Source organism: Streptopelia decaocto (genome assembly GCF_964273445.1).
Source record: "Streptopelia decaocto genome assembly, chromosome: 5".
Lineage (NCBI taxonomy): Eukaryota > Metazoa > Chordata > Aves > Columbiformes > Columbidae > Streptopelia > Streptopelia decaocto.
The window spans coordinates 59,973,974-59,991,880 of NC_138659.1; the positions used below are offsets into that span (position 1 = coordinate 59,973,974).

General features: G+C 38.7%; 1 protein-coding gene across 1 annotated transcript in view; it reads left to right on the forward strand.

Annotated features, from left to right (window-relative positions):
- Positions 1-17,907, forward strand: part of CFAP58 (cilia and flagella associated protein 58) — a 57,448-nt gene that overhangs the window by 36,788 nt on the left and 2,753 nt on the right. Inside the window, exons 16-17 of the mRNA XM_082052823.1 lie at positions 13,626-13,745; positions 15,234-15,367. Of these exons, the coding sequence (XP_081908949.1) occupies positions 13,626-13,745; positions 15,234-15,367 (254 nt within the window). The remainder of the gene's footprint in view (positions 1-13,625; positions 13,746-15,233; positions 15,368-17,907) is intronic.

Genomic DNA, 17,907 nt, shown 5'->3' on the forward strand with positions numbered 1-17,907 from the left:
AGTGCTGGGCTTCTTCTGCTGGATATTTGTTGAAGGCGAAGCTTGCAAGTGTCTGTGTCTATGATTTGTTTGTGCATATTATGGAATTAAATACCCTCACATCAAAGAGCAGTAATAAAATGGAGTGCAAAAACCAATGTGGATTGAATATTGAGTATTAAAAACACCTTTGGAATTTAGAAATAACCCATGTCTGGAAATGGTTGAGACCAATCTTGAGCAACCTGTAGTTTGAGTTGTAGGGTTGTCATCTTGCTGCATCCTCATACAGAGCCGTGATGTTTGTATAAGGAAAAAATAATTCCATTTGTATTATATGCACAGTAGTTCTGTCTTCTGACTGCTTTGTTTGTTTTCATATGTCTTTTAAATAAAAGCTGTTTTATGCAGGGAACAAGGTTTGAGGATGAGCTAGATATGTAAATGGAATTTTTTGCTAAGTAAGGATCACAATGTATAGATTCATATAGAAAAGCATCTGCTTACTTTACCTGCTCCTGATGTGTATTTGATCATATCCTTTTTACTAGATTTTTCACTGTTTCTCAACTGTTAGTTCTTTAAAAATGCTGCAGCTGTAAAAGCATGCTACCATGCATGCTATATGATTAAAAGAATGATTCGCTACATTTCGGACAGAAGAAGCTGATTGCTGACAGTACAGGAAGAACCCAGCTTGACTCTAAAATCCTATACAAAAATATCTTTCTTAACCTGTCAGCAGGGCACATTTTTGTATCAGACATTTACTGAGAGGTATTGAATATGCAACATGATGAATGTTGCTTTTTTAGAACGACTTTTCAGAGTTGATCTCTATTATAAAGGTATAGAGAAATATCCCATGTTATAGAACTTACTAAACTCTCTTCTTGTTTCTGATTTATCTGTGCTCTGTAGCCACAGAATCTTGGCTTATAACCCATCAGCCCTCATATACCAAAGAAGTGTGGACATCCTGAGACTTGAAGAGTAGCTGCAAAGCAGGCAGTCATACTTTATTCTCTAACTCAGGCATTCTCACAATTGTGAGCTGCTGTGCTGATGAAAAATGCTGTCTTAAAAATCAGATCCAAACCCAAGGTCTTCAATACTTATGGTCAATAAAAATCCAATGGTATATTTACCAAACATAGGAAATGTTACTTCAGGGTTAGCCAGCTTCCATGTTTGAGTCATTACCTTTCTTCTGGATTTGTGCAGTTGAAAGATACAGCATTTTTCGTTCTTTTCTAAACCATAATACTGTGGGGCTTTGTGGAAAAATGTGTTGTGTGTTAACCAAAGGATTTCAATGATGGGTGAAGGTCTTTGTGAACACGTGGTGTAAGCAAAATGTCTTGTGTAGCCATAAGGTATAATTATTAATAAACAGAAGTGCTCTGCTGAACAAATCCCAACTGCAAAAAAAAGTACTTGCTGACTTTGCACATGGGGCAAATCCCTCACACGACTGAAGCTCTTGTTGCTCTACTGCAAACTGCACAGGGATGTGGTAAACCCACAGTGCAATGTGTTACCTCATTAGGATTATGATTAGTGTACTTTTAGGAACTTAGCGCATTAAAAGTGAATTATGCACTGCTTTATTTGTTTCAAATGTAGTTCTTTCTCTTCAGACTGAGCTACTCTAATTTGATTTTATGTCTGACTGAGTGGAATTTTATTCAGCTGCATGCCTTGGAATGGATAAGTGGGAAGATTCACATTGTATGTCATTTACCTCTGTTGCCAGTCATCTCAGAAGATTGTTCATAAATGTAAAAGAGAGATGTGCAAGCAAGATTATTTGTGAAGGGAGGCAAAGATGAATGTGTCTCATTTAAGCCTTGCATGTCGTAGTGAAAGTATTGTTCTTCTGTTCATATATATTTTAATCATTACTGTTTTAAGTTGTCAGCAATCAAAGACCAGGACTGGGCAGTCAGAATGTGATGCTTCCAGGCTATTCAGACCTTGAGCTCATAGTTTCAAAGAGTGAAAGGGCAAAAGGCATGATTAGCTCATATATCTGACTCAGAGATTACAGCCAGATAACACCCACATGTCCTTGTGTTGAGCCAAGTTTTGAGCTAAGTTTCAATCCCCCCAAGGAACTGAGGGTCCCACTGACAGGGAGTAGGAGGAGCAGAGGGGATGATGCTGTCTCCAGTGTAAATCAGTAGAGTTTCATTTTGGGTATTGTAAGATACAGGGAGGAGAAAGCAAAAGGGACTTTTTCTGTGACCTTGGACAGGTTACTTAGCTTTTGCATGCCTCACATCAAGTAAAAAGGGAATAAAATGATTTCCACTCTTATAGTGGTACATGAATGAATATATTAGAGACATGACGCAATTCAGTAGTAACAATAGCTAGCTGAACATTCAAAATAGGCAGATGTTTTATTTCATTTGTACTAACTTAGTAGTAGAGCTGTTCTATCCAATTTTAGGTTCTTGTTGCTATGGTGTCTGAACATATACACAACCTTCTTTGTTTCTCAGAGATGGTACTATAGTTTCATAAAGAAACCTGCTTTAGAACAGTGTGTTACCATGTGTTTTTATGCAGGCTGGCAACTACTGAAATCAAAGTTTTCTTTCAGCTAATGGAGGAGTTTTGGGATTTGCTTCCATGTATTTGTTATACATTTTTTTTCCTGCCCATTTATTACATAAAATACTATTTTTTCAATCTTCTATCTTTTTTCCAACCCAGTGCATGGGAGCCTGGTCCTTCAGAAAACAGTTTCCTTCCCTAGCTTTGCAGTTTCATGCAGCATGCTTCTGCTGTGTTCTTCATTGCTCTCACAGCGCTCATGTAGCTTCTGTTATACAGCACATAGTACTGAAAACTGTGCTCAAATGCTGCGTAAGAGATTTTCTCATTGGACAGCCTTCTAGGGAAAATAAGAGAATACACTCCTGCTACCTTTCTTTGTTTTGGTATTTTTAAGGCCTAGTTTGCTTTTATTTTAGGTATTACCTGCGTATCTTCAAAATGGCTGAGATTTACCCTCTCAAATTTGTAATATATGTATTTTCTGTTCTGAATATAGATTCTACTTGGATTTGAGAGTATAACTTACTTACATGTTACATGTAGAGTAGATAGTCTGAGTTGGGGATTTTTTTTTTTTTGGCAGAATTGTCTGTTTTCATAAAAATAACTGAAATTCACCTCAGGAAACTAATGACTGTAGAATCCGTAAGAGTCTCTTTTGACATGTCCATTATTGTTTCCCTGTCATCTTGCCTTTAGAGAAATTTTAGCAGAGGTAGTTTGGGAGAGTGCTTTGTGTGCGCTGAAACTTACAGGTGAACTGCAAAATCCACTGCAAAATACAATCCTTTCTTTACTTCTCCTTTATCATTTATATATAGAGTCAGCCTTTTGAAGGGATTTTTCCATCCAAAAAATGAAAAGGGAAATTTTCTTTCTGGCTTTTTACACTTCACTAGGACTTGGCTCTTTTCTATCTCTATTTCCTGGAGGATTTGATTTCCTCTGGAAGCACTGGATTAATGTCCTACCTTGTGGCTGAAGCTGGCGGTTCTCTCAGCCCACAATTAAAGGGGTGAGTATATTGAGCTTTAGGCTTTTTCTGTGCTTAAGAGTACCATTCCTACTGGCATAAAAAGTTCCTTCTCTGGTTTAGCTTATACCAGCTCTTGAATGGCAGAAGATTTTCTTGCCAGTATAATGGTGTCTAATTGCAGAGCCAGTAGCTGGCATAGCCATGTCAGCGCAAAGAAATTGCACCACTGACTGAGAAAGCTAAACTGGCAAAACTTCTGACCATTCCATCAAATGGTTCCTGACGTGGGATAAAAAGCAGAAAAATGCTTTCCTATCCTTACAAAAACCTAAGTGTTGTTATGTATCTTAAGGAAGATTAGAGAGAGAAAACAGTGTCTAGTGAAGGGTAGAATTTGAGTTTATGACTTGGGTTTTAAGTCGATGGCCTGAATTGAAAGGGATTTATATTGGAATATAGAAATGAGAAATACAGTAAGGACTCAGGCCCAACATTTACCTTTTGGCTTTCATCTGGGCATGAATCATTAAAGAAAAGGTTTACTACACTAGTGCTGCGCAGAATTAGGCACTGGTGTGTCAAGGCACGGTCTAACAGTTGTCTTAATTTAGAATTGGACTCTGAAGAGAATCTCTGTTATTTTTTCAAATGAAAACAATAATGTATTCCCATGAACTCCTGAATGTAAGCCAGTTTTAACTAGTGATGAACAAAAAATATTAGATTATCAGTGCAATATTTTGATGCACAACAGTGTACTGAGTTAGTGCCATGAAATTAATTTTAGTCCAGTGCCTTGAATCTGATTTGACTGGAGTCTCCAATGCAGTACCTAATGCACAGAGTCATCCTTCAGGACTACTTTTTCAGGTTCTTTCCTTCTTGTACCATCCTTTTATTTTCCTTTTGTTGTGCTTGAAATGTTCATTGCTGAACTAAAGCTTTGACTGGGGTTTTTAAATTTAACTGTTACTGGAAATGTTTTATATTTTAATATTGGTGTTAAGTTAAAGGATTAGTGTCCTTTAGTGGTTCTATGCCTGGCATGATGATTTCTCCATACAGTTAGAATTTCTCTAGTGCCTTTTGTTCTGTCACTGATGTTATTTTTCCAATTAATTTTATATATGTATATATATACATATATTTAAGTCTGATTGTGTATCCAGTAGGGTTCTATGAGTAGGGTAGAACTACTCACACTGAGCAAATTGTAAAATCGTGGTGTTGACTCTTGGTGCAATTTACCTGGGCTTGTATGCAATCCTGTGATGATGTAATAAGTAACCACATCTCATAAACAGGAAAGATGAGCCACCTGTGAAGGTCTATTGAGGGTCTAGATATCTACCTGCAAGTTTTGTATAAGCCTTAAGAATTCTTTCCCTATTTCTCCTGAGAAAGGAGTTGATATCTATTTCTGCATAATTTTAATATGCTTCTTGGTACATTAGTTTATTTTAGCTCTTCTAATCTCAGTCCGTCTAGAATTAGAAGATGTTCTATGCTATAGAAACTTACAACATGATAAACTGCTCTTAAAAGCACACTGACATTTACATTCTTCCCCTCTTCCTACATATGTTGCAATCAAATAGAAGAGCATAAAGTCTTCCCAGGAAAATAGCCTCTTTTTTGTTTGTTTGTTTTTTGTTCAGAGTCTGTTTGTTTAAACAGGGTTTTGAAAAAACAGACAGAAAAGGTGATGATCAGTTTAATTTCATCAGGTGAAGATAATCAGCAGCTCTTTAGAATAAGAAAATAATTTTCCAGTAAAAATAGTTCATATATTTATGGCACTAAGAAAGCAGATTACTTAGTGATCAAACAAAACATTTTTGGTGAAGAATACTCTTAGTGGAAGAGCTTAGTTTTTACTGAATCTTTGTGGAACTACGTTGCCCTGATAAACAAGAGATTTCCCATGATGAGTGGTTTTGGACATAAGCAAGGTATAAATTTATTTGAGAGATTAGTAGAAAACAGATCAAAATAACTTCTGGGGATCTGCACTATTTTTAGCTGTTCTAATAGTGTTTTAGTCAGAAATACTTGGGTGCAGTTTACAAAGATGAGGAAGTTGCAGGTGGAGTAAAAATCACTTAGGGTTTATAGTTGGCAAATGTACATGAATGCATATCCTTTTAAAAATATTTTTTAGGAGAATTGATGTATTTACTTGAGTTAAAGCTTGAAAGAGAACTCTAGTGGGTCACCAGATGCCACATCATGCAAGATTGATTTAATTAAACAAATAAACCCCTTGATAGATTAATGTCAAGTACAGATTTGTTTCCTGCATTCTAACACATGTACTCCCAGTCCATTAATTTTAGCATGCATGAGAGAGATTGTTGGCTTGAAGTATATGGTGGCTTGCAGTTGTGTCTTTTCTCCCACACTTCTAACCTGCTGCTGTAGTTCAGCCCTGGTGTTCCTGAAAAGCAAGGAACAGATGTATTGTCTTACTCAGCATGGTGGTCCAGGGTGCTTAGGAGGTTTAATTTCATTTCTGTGTATTTTCCAGGATTTTTAGTGAATTTTAGCAATTCATGTAGCAACTCTTTGGGTCCAGATGCTTTTGTAGCATGAGAAGACCATCACTGCCCTGGCTGAAAGCAGTGCTTTGGCATAAGTACATTAAAGATTTAACAGTATTTGGATGTTGAAAGGAGAACACCATATAAGCACCCAAGGAACATCACTGTTATCTGTAATCTGCATCAGAAAAGCAGAAACAATGATCACTGAAATATTTTATTCAAATGCGTTACATGTGGTTTGAACCCAGAAACCCTGAGCATGGATACTGTCTGTCAATAGACTTAACATATTTTGTGAAATGACCCCTTCCTAAAGTTCTTTCTTAGTCAACATTGCCATTAGCTTCAGTGATAGTTAGCTAAAATAAAGCTTGAGTGAAAAGTTCAGGAGTTGTTCCAGTAAATAACAAATAAATGAAAAGAAACTTGTTTACTTCTCATTCCTGTATTCAGCATGTATCTGGGAAGGAAATAAATCTGCTGCGCACCCCAGGGTAAAGTATATTAATCAACCAGTTATCTTGTTAAGGGAAAGTAAATGGCTCGCTGTGCTGACTGAATACATTGCAATGCACAAGCTTTGCAGTGCTGTTAGCAATCCGATACTGACTGTCGGCCATCCAGAAGCTGCTAGAGAAGTTAAAATACTGGAGGAGAGCAACAGCAGCATAGCAATAGATTCACAAGCCCATATTATATAGTGTGGCCCAGAGCCAGATGCAAATCTTTATTATTCAGGTGTACCCTTTGGCAAGCATTCTTCCATTGAGGCAAGGGTATTCTGCTCCTCCCTCAGCAGCAAGGTATAGAAAATCTACAGCATCCCACTCAGTGATGGATTTTTATTTCAGTGATGGATTATTGCTTTGTATGATAGTTGCAACAACAACAACATCAAATCCCAACAACAACATTAAATCCCAACAACAACAAAAAAAGACATTCCACAGGGACAGACTAGACTTCAGGTATTTCAGATCACTTGTTTTCATTCTTATACAAGTGTGAATGGTGCAATGGTGCTGTTGTTGAGACAAAACGTGCAGAAAGATGCAGCAGCACGAAGGCTGTTCTGGGGCAGTTAGAGTCACTCTGGTAGTGTGTGGCCTTTTTTTTTGAAGATACCTTAAAATTGGACACATACAAACAGGTGTAGAAAGGACTCCGTCCCTCATTCTTCACTCTGAGACAGCCAGACATGAGCTGATGAGCACAGAGGAGCCAGGAATCCCATGTAGGGACACTCTGCCATATGTAGGGTGATCAGGTCAGCCAGTAGCTCCACATCCTCAGAGCTCAAGCACTCCTGTGCCTGTCTTCCTAGATATAGCTGTGATCTTAAACAGGGGGTGGCATATTTGGGCACAGCAGTTGCTTTTACTTGAACATTAGGATTTGCTCTCTTTCCCCTGCCTCTAGTCCTATTTCTGTTTCTTTGAATTTTAAGCAGCAGGCAGAGGGACCTGAAACAGAGCTCCTCGAAGGATAGCAGACGGTCAGCTCTAATTACAGTGAGTCTGAAGGAAGCCATATATTAAAACATTAATGATTTCAGAATTGCTATATGTGTTTCTTAGATGCACTGTTATTTCTTAATAGGTTCCAAAGTGTAACAGGAGACCACTCTTTCTTCCCTGAGGTAACTGGTGTATGCAGGGAAACTCTGCTATGCTGTCAGAAAGATGTATGTAGGCTTTGCTGCCTTGTTAGACAGGTATTTGTAGGTTTAAGTGGGGGCTTGACTTTAAAACGGCTGTTCAGCGGTAGTAATTCCAGAACACCAAAGGACTTGAAGCTAAGAGCTCTCATCTTTCAGGAAAATCTGAGGATCCAAGTCAAGCAGGTGATTAAAGAGATGTGGGTGCCTGACTTACAGACAGGTATTTCTAGAAGCAGCTCTGCAGTTTCTCTGACCCTTCGAGGTCGTCTGTCAGATCAGTTGGAAGTGAGGGCAGAAGCTGGATCTGCTGGGAATGCCCATCCCAAACCTCCACCTGCAGGAATAACTAATCATTAACAGCAGAGTTGTGATAATTCTCCTTTGATTCATCTGATATTTTAAAATCTAAATGGCTGTTGAATGGCTAAAATACATGCTGTTACACTGAATTAAAATAGAGGTTTTAACTCAGATAGTCTACATTTGAAGAAGAGAATAATTTTTGCTTGAAACCCTGTATATAATAATTATCAGCCAGTAGAAGATTCCCCATTGTTTGCTTTACAGTCTTATTCACTTAAAATATTTAGATTCCTTGTTGATAAGATTTGTATCAACCTCTGAATCTCCTCCAGAACACTTCAAGACAAGCTGCTACTAGAATGTGAAACAAAGGTTTGTTTAGAGCTCTCTTCAGTCCAACTGTCAAGCTGCAGGCACTGTGGAAATAGCTGGAATATTTACATCAATCCATACCATGTCAAGGGTAATTCTCACCTTCAAGGAATAGCTTGCTTGTCTGTGTATATATGTGCGTGTATGTTCCTGTTCACACATATAAAAGAACAGGGGATAATTAGTTGATCACCTTCTGCAATGTAAAGTGTAAACACTGTGATTAGATGAGCTACTCTGATTAATGATTTTATAAACTCTTGTGGAACGCCAATAGTAAAAAGGTAATTACAGCTGTTATTTCAGCAAGAGGCAGCCATGCCATTTTTTTTTTTTTCTGGTAGATTTTTATCTTCATGTCTCAGAGTTCAGAAGTTGAAAGGAGAGGAGGATATGTAACCTATTTGCCCATTGGAAAAAAATTTCTGTTTTCCCACACACTTTCTAAGAAAGATACAATAGTACCAGTACCTAACAATAATAATAAAAACAGTAACTTGCAATTGCACTTTAGCTGGAAATGTTTGTGCTTTGTTGTTCTGGGAAGATGGTAATAATGCAGCATTCAGCTTTTACTGTTACAAAGAAGAGTCAAGGGTGAAGACCTTAGAAGATGCTCCAAGGTGTTTTTTCCTCTCTCATTAAGCTGTTTTGAAAATGCCAGTCAATTTGGTGCAGTCTGCTCTGTGCCAAAGGAAACAGATTTGCTCTTGAGAAGCATTATTATCAGCTGAAGGGGTAAGTCATAAGACAGGTTTAATTTAACTCCATCTAGAATGGTGTGAATTTCACCAAAGGCAGGGAAATGATCCCAGACTTTCCTTCAAGTTGGTGACAGCATTTAAACATGAAAACCTCAAGCATCTCATGCAGTGTTATTGATGCCACATTGTGAAAATACTTCAGTGCCGTTTCAAACCTGAATTCATTTGTGCAATAAAAAAATCTCCCATTGAACAGTTAAAGGAGGGTTTAGATGATGATGAAAATACAAGCTGTTTTAGGGAACTGCATGCTTGCAAAGGTGTTTGCTGATGGATGTGGAATAGACAAGAAAGAGCAGGAGCTTTTGTAAAGTGTTTATTGAGAAAGTTTATACTGCACATTTCAGAGTGCTGGAGGCAACTTTCTTCTGTTGTTATAAAATTCATGAAGGTTACTGTATGCTAATTTTTTCTACATGTCATAAAACTTTTCATCATAGATGTCCTGAGCCAACAGCTACTCTATTAGGTGTACACATCCACATAAATAAGTGTGCAGCTTATACAGGTAAAATGACTGTGACTACATGTGTATGTCCATGTGTGTATTTAATTCAGATTTCAGTGTCCTTTTTAACACTTCTGAAGAAGGATCACAGCCCCTTAAGGATGCTCTGCTGCTGCATGGCATCGTAAACAAAATGGCTCTGGAGTTCAGCGTAGCGCTGACATTTTGCTTATAATACCAATAAACAAGAAACCCCCTGCGGCACGTTGACTGACTTGTTTTCCTCACCAAAGCCATGAGGAACTGTAGTGTGCTTACAGAGTTACTGTGTTGCTTTCTCCACCTTGCCAATTAAAATACGGATTTTTAGCTAGGTTAAATGTTTTGGGGTTTGCCACTGTACACTGCATTGCACACTTTTACTCTATGTCTTTATCTTGTGGTTTTTTTTTTTTTTTTTTTCTTGCTAAAGAATTAGTGGAGACAGAAGCTAACATAAATGAAACTTAGAGTGAAAAGGTTTGGGATTTTTTGGATATGGGATTTTTTTGATAATTTGTGTGATAAAAAGCTTTTGGTGCACACTAAGATTTTTGCAAGTCTGGTGGAGAAAACTGTTGATGTGCTGCTCTGCCAGGTAAATTTGTTGACTTATCTACTTGGAAAGACAAGCTGATAAAAATGAGGAAGCTGGGACTTCATGGCCTGTTTCTGCTCTGAATACAGCTTCATTAAATCTACAGTCATCCATCGTCTCTGGCTCAGAACAATACCCTGGGCTAACTAACAAGATAGGTCATTTCAGGAATTTCCTAGTGTCATGGTAAGGGGGAAGATGATATAAAATGGAGTCTTATCTTTAGAGCAAATACCTGGTGCAATGGTCTATCCCAGCATTGCTGACTGCCTCCCACTCTTTGTCAAAGCAGTGAAATGCCTTGGTGTCATTTTGAGGTGTGTCTGATGGGGCTGATGATCCCTCTGGCAGGGAACAATGGACAAATTGGCCTGTGCTGGTCAGCAGCAACAGCTTCTTTTCAAGTAGGATTGTGTTGGCAAAAGTGATTGTTCTTGCTGTAGACCAAAGAAACTCATGACCACTGAGTCCTGAACAATCAGTGGAAATTTGCCAAACACCTGCCAGTCCACTGCAGAAGAAAATGATTTTTTCTCAGTTTTCTGTAGAGCAAGCAGGCCGGGAGAACTCTGGATTCTGGCTGAGACAGCAGCTAGGTAAATTCAAGGGAAAGGAACAGTCCCGCGCTTTGAATTAACAGGCGAGAGACTTAGGGATGCAGAAAGATATTGTCATGGCTGAGCCTAAAGGCAGATCTGTGGGCTCCTCAGAGCTCTGGTGGAAAACAAATCTAAGACACGAAGGGCGGTTCTAAGAATAATGTGGAGTTTTATTTACATAGTTTTTACAGCAGATATTCACAGAGGAGCTGAAATTCTCTTTGGAATGCCTGAAATTTGACTGTAACCCTCAATCTGAGTCTCCAAGTGTGCCCTACATAAGCAAAATAAATGTGCCGTCATCTCTCCACCATGGCATAAACTTGGCTTAGTTTATGCCATAAACCAATGAAGCTGGTTGACACACATGCTAGAACGGATTGACTTATTCCTGCCCAATGGATGTAGGATTTCATGTAGCTTTATCTCCAATATCATTTGCACAGCCACCAACAGAAATAAATGGAGTTTACTGACTTCTGGTTCGGACAAAATAGCATTAACTGACTTCCAGTAGACACCAAACAGATCAGCTTACCCTCTTGTTTTTAATTACTGCTACGTCACTGATCATCATTGTTGAATTATGATTATCCTGTCAGTGTCATGATACCTTCTCACTATCTGGCCCCATTGGGTTCTCAGACATTTTAAGTAATGTGTGTGCATTCTACTTGTTTCCAAAACAAAAAAACAACATAGATCCATCTTATGGAGGTTTTAATTTATGCACTACAACTGAAAGCTACTTTGAATACAACTCACACATCAGACAACCCTACAGGTCTTTCTCCGTGTTGTATGCTGTGTCTGATAGCTGCCTGTTTATAAGATATCTGCATGGAATACACATTGCACAGCTTCTCTGTCCTTTTAATATAGCTAGAGTACTATAGAAGCCAAAATTTATCTTTATTATTTTGAGCTGATTTTTTTTTTCCTGGGCATTCCTGATTTCTTATGTGTAGAGATAAAAATACCTGCTGTAAGTAATGCATCTTTGGTGGTAGTATCACACCTACCTTGTGACTGACAGATTTATTCTGGTAGTTGCTGTTTTAAAATTATTTTAAGTTAATTTTGTTTGTTTGTTTATTTGTTTTTTTTTTTTTTTTAATCCTGGGGTAACATGTCAGAAATTATCAAAATGCCAACCTGTGAATATCAACTTTTGCTGATGAGGAAAGAAGTATCCAGGGTTTTCTTTTAACATTTTGCTGACATATGGTGCTTCTAAACCAGTGACAAATTAATTGACTAGATGTAAAAGAGATGGCCAGTGCAGAGCAAGGAAGGATAGGATATGCATTACAAGACAGCTGGTTCTGCCTCTGTTGGGTTATGGAGACAATATACATCAGACAGCTAACGAGTCTCTGTTGCATAAGATAGATTCTCCTTATAATAGAATTGCATGCTTTGTCTCTAAATGGGGTTATTATACACACCATTGCACAATGTTTGAAAAGCTTGGTTGGCCCTTGTAGCGAGTTAGGAGGGAAATAAATTGGAAAACAATTGCATATAAGACCTTCAATCCATCACTGCTCCATATTTGTCCAAATTACCGTTACACTCCTCCAAAATACAAATCTGTGATACATTTAGGGGTGGAATGTTAATACTGACTGACCAGGTTTTGACAAGGCAGATTTTTCTTTTGCTGTTGTTTTTAACATGCAGTGAACTCTTACTTCTCAGGAAGAAAAGGTGGAAGTGGAAACCACTTGTAGTGACATTACAACTCTCTACTGAGAACGTATTCTCAATTTAAGTTTTGCCGCTATGCAAACTTCTGTCTGAGTCTCAGGAGGTTTTAATTTTCCAGAGATAAGCTGTGAACAACTTCATTTATAAGGAACTCTTCTTCAGTAATATTCAGAGTTTAAGGGCAATGTTTACTGAAGTGATTTATGATTTGAAGTGCTTCCACTTTTGGGTCCAGACTTGTGACCATTATAGTGCATGGCTTTCAGAAAATGCTGAGGTCTAAAAACTCTTGAATCCTTACACTCTTGAAGATTTGACACGTAGAATTTACATCTTCAAAACAACCAGCCTGTTCTGAGGCTGGCTTTCAGTACAGAAGGCTGTAAGTGGGTCCATGGTGTGGTTTCTGCTTGGGCATGGCTATGTCCAAGTCCCACAAATATACAGTTCCAATATGAAGGGAGACACATGGAAAAGAGAAATTACTTGGTAGTAATTGTGCTAGTCAGAGTTGTTGCTGTTAATACCCTTCTTCCCTTTCCCAGTGCCCCTGCAGTTAAACTGAAAGGTTTTATGTGTGTGTGTGCACACGTACATGTGCTTTGAAGGATTTTCTTTGGAAGAAGTTACTAGTTTGTACAGATCTTCCCTGACATTTCTATAGCCTGCTCAAATGCTGTTGACTGAAGCTGTGATCCTTAATGTGGCTCATAAGAAGAAAGACTGCAATAAGCACGGTTACTGGTAATTAATCTCCCACCCCTGGATACTTTTCCAGTGGCTGTTTTGTGTTCCCAATGGTAGAGCATGCTCACTTGATGGCAGCGTTTAAGAGTATTTCATTCGTGGTTCGAAGTAGCTGGATGTTTCTCTTAATGAGCTCTCCCACTGCTATCACAACAACTTTAAATACCTTATGGCTAGTGAGGGAAGACTGACACACAGCCAGATTTGTTTCTGCAAATACCTCCCTGACTGAGTTGCGTTTTTCAGTGAGGTTGATTTCATCACAGGTTGGGCTGCTGCTATTTTAGTTTTATAATGGTTCTTCCTCCTGTATTTTTCTTAGGAAAAGGAGAAACTGTATGTGGAACTGAAGCATGTCTTGGCCCGGCAGCCTGGGCCTGAAGCCGCAGAACAGTTGCAGCTCTACCGGCGTGCTCTTCGAGAGAAGACTAAACAGCTGAAAGTAAGAGATGCCCTTTACCTCTGGCTGAGGGGCTGCCAGTATTACAGAATGACTTCACCAGTGATCCTGGGGAGGGAGGTTTCAAGATGATGTTAGATCAGGAAAATAAGATTAATACTACATCTCCTCAAGGGAGAACCAATAGTAGTAGAGCCTTTTTTCACATTTTGCTGGTTGGTTTCATTAAAATAGAGGAAAAGTCTTATTAGAAGATGAGTGTGCAGCACAATGCTGTAAATGCTTCTTGGGCATGGGCATTCCAGGACACCATCAGTTTTCCATTAAGCTTATTCTCCTTCCCTTTTCTTGAACTGTTAAGAGCTCTGATAAACAAATCAAAGCTATTTGATTTTCTTCTTAACTAGTGGGAATATATTGAGAATCCAGCCTTAAATTCTTGTTATTTCTCTTGCAATGCATACATGTGTATTAGACTTGCAACTTTTACAGAGATTACAAAAGTTACCTGTCCTAACCCTTTGTCACTAGAAGGGAGGATTTCCTGGTTCTGAAGGAATCTTGTAGGAAACTTTGAAAGCATGATATTAAAAATGATTCTTTGATTGAATAAGCTGCTCTTCCCTTGTTCTTGCCTGCATGAAAGATCAGTCTCCCCAGGAGTTCATCTACTTCTAGCGCTCCTCTCTCTGTTGAAGTCATCATCTCCTGTTCACTGCATCATAATCACGTCTATACTAACCATGAGGAAAAAAACGTAGGAGCAGATGGGCCCTTAGGAAACAAAGAGGCTGTTATGCAAATCTTAGCTTTCCACGGAGAAAAAAACAATGTAGAAAATGTAAAATAGAAGCCAAAGTCTAGATAAACTGAACATAATTTGAAGTTTTCCATAAGGTTCCCATTTGTCCTTAATGCAGTCAATTGCTGCTGTGTATTTCAGGCACAGTATGCTGTTGCATACTGGCTTGCATGCCATTTTGTGGTGCCAGGTCAAGCAATTCTCCTTCTTAAAGAAGGAAAACACAGTATGCATGCTCCTACTTTAAAAAAAAACCATTTAGTGATTCACATAAAAGCAGCATTGTATTCATATTTACGCTGCCTACTACTACTTTGCCTGTATGGATTTAATTACTTCATGTAACAAAGTGGATCCCTGTGAATAAAATCCATTATTATTAAATAAATCCCTGCTTTATTATTTTTAAGACCTTAGTTTTGGATTTTCACCCAGATTTTTGTCCCAGAACATTAAGAGCTAATGTATGTATCAATACCATTCCCATAATGCTTGGGGCATATTTTACATATTTTATTGTGGTCCAGTGACATAGCTTTAATTTTGTAAATTGTCCTTAGTTGAGCCCAGGTGATCAAATGAAACATCATGATAGAAAATGAGGTGTGATGGAAAACAGCGATGTCTTACATCGTCAAATGTGACAGGAAAGTGCTTGTAAAAGTACTAACGTATGTGTAAGTGAAACTAACATCTCCTGTTTCTGCTTTTTGCCTTCTGTTTGTTAGGTTTTGTCTTCAGAATTGAATATGTATGAATCACAGAGCCAAGAATACAAACATGAAATTGAAAGACTTGCCAACGAACTTATGAATGTGAAAAAGAAATACCTGGCTCAGAAACGCAAGGAACAACAGGCCAGGTATGGGAAAATAACAGTTTTGACTACCAACTTTCTGCATAAACTGGGTTTTTTTTAGACCCTGCTTCAGCCTTTTGATCAGAATGTGGTCAAATTTGACTGAGGTGATATAATATTGTTGCCTAATTTTCCTGAATGTTATCCTTCCTATTACTTCAGTCTGGTCTGGATTTGCCATGATCTATGGCTAGGACAAGAACATCCAGCAGAGATGCTGCTGACATGTTCTGCAGTCCAGTTAAGTTATTCATACCAATGAGACGGTGCCCAGAGGACACAGATTAGTGTCTGGTCTCTTATGTTGAATGAGAGATCCTCAAGCATTATGAGGATCTCAATGCATTTTACAAGCTATAATTAAACAGCTTCTGATATGGGGGACAACCGTTCTTCGGGTAGCAATTACATAATCCTGGTCTAAGAATAATGTTTTTATTGTTTCCCAAATGTGGTAGTTGTGACTGATGACTATCCCCTTCTGGCAGCAGATATCATTGCTGATGGTTACAGAGAAGAGGTTCTTGTTCCCTTCCTACATCCAGATGGAGGAAAGTGAGCAATGCTCAGAATCTGGCTTTGTCAGATATCTTACCCTTTGAGGGTAGAGCCTAAGAACTGTCCTGTAGGTAGTTGTCTCTCTTTAACCAGCAGCAGTTTGATGACACATCCCTGCTACTCTCAGTCCACAACTGCTCCTCTTGATTAAAAGAAAATGACTAAGATTTTAGTTGCCCAATTTCTGGCCCATTAAAATGATCTAATTTGCAGAGGCTGAGAGATGAGGCTATTCTGATAATGAATCTCCAAGCTGGGACACCAAAACTATTAGTCACTTCTGAAAATGGAGTTATTGGGCTCTCCTTTTAAAGAGAAGTTTCTTAGGTTTCTGCAGTCAGATGGCATGACTTGTTACAAGTCTTTCAGTGTATGCCTTTTGTCTTTTCACCCCTTTCCATCCTTGGCCTGTCCCTTCCTCACACAGTAGTTGAAAAGCTGCCTGTATCTATTTCTCCCTTAATCATATTTCAGCTAGCAAACAGTTTTGATGACTAAATTAGTAAAATAGTCAGTGATAAACAGTGACTTCTGTCTATCTGTAAATTGCACAATGTTACCTTAATGTTTGGAATCAGCAACAATTGTGCAGTGCTAATGGCCTTCCTGGAGCTTTAGAATCAATATGTGAGGCTACCATAATGCCTGATAATTCATTTCCAGCAGCTAAGTATCCTCTTCACAATAGTTTTAATGCTTCCATTTTGGACCCTGGCATCATATTTCTTTCTGATTATCAGATGAGAAGGAATTCACCCATGTTTTGTTGTTATATCATACCTAGAATTAATTCCTTTTATAACTACTGAAAAAATCCAACTTGTTAGGGGCATAAATGCTTTAAAGTAAACCAAAAATATTGTACGAGGTGATAGTGACTGAACTTGGGTCTGTTAATCATACACAGTGAATGGAATTTTGTGGTGCAGAGCAATTAGTGCTGGACTCACTGCACTGTTTAGAGGTTCAGGACAGATATCTGACATTATTGCAGCTTGTTGGCTTGTTTGTGTGGGCAGGGATGACTGTAGTCTGATGAGCATGGTGTCTTTGCAACATCTGTGTTTGGGAAGTACATTCGGATGCTTTTAGTGGTGCTTCTGCAGGACGATCGCATCTCTTTTCTCTTACCTCAGGCTCAGAAGCTACCAGCACTGTGCTGGCAGCCCTGGCTTACACCTCTCTGTCCCTTGGGCAGCTGAGCCGGGTACTGGGCTTTGCCCCTGTCCTTCATCATTCTGTTCCCAGTCAAACCTGTTGGACCCCATCCTGCTTTGAAGGATATGCACACCCCAAAGCATAACTGGCTATATCGGTCCTGAATAACTGCAGCTTCTGTAATCTCTAGGTTGTGCTTTGCATTGCTCAGCAGCTGTGCAAAGGAAACAACCTTGTTGGGCAGCCTTCCTTTTCCAAACTGCCAACTGTGCATGAAATGTCTTTTGCTTTCTACAATAGGGAGAACCTGTTGTGCAGCCAGATCCTTCCCCAAGGAGTCCTTCACCCATGACATGCAGCCATTCCACACTCAGACTGGGCAGGACAGGCACTGCCTGCTGTGCAGCTGCTGGCCAAAGAGCCAGGACATTTAATGAGTACAATCTCAGGTTGCTCTAATTTCCAGCTGACAAAAAATCACTGATTTGGTCTCTATCATGCTGGCTAATGTTAACATCGTGTCTGAAATAAATGTGGGTGGTTTTGCTAATAAAAAGAGGATCCTGTCAGGACAATAGCATCAATAGAATTATTGACTACCCTGGTATGAAAGTGAATTGGTACTATCAGATGAACTCACACAAAGGTATTGTCTAAGGCTGTTATGGATTTGCATAAGACAATTCTGATTTGTGATTGAAAGTCTTGATACTGAACTGATGCAGCTTTCCATGGGATGCTGAACAAATATAATGAGTGACAACAGGAATTCAGCTTTGTTTTGTGTTCAAGCCAAAAATCCAATGTTTAAGATTTTGGTTGTGAAT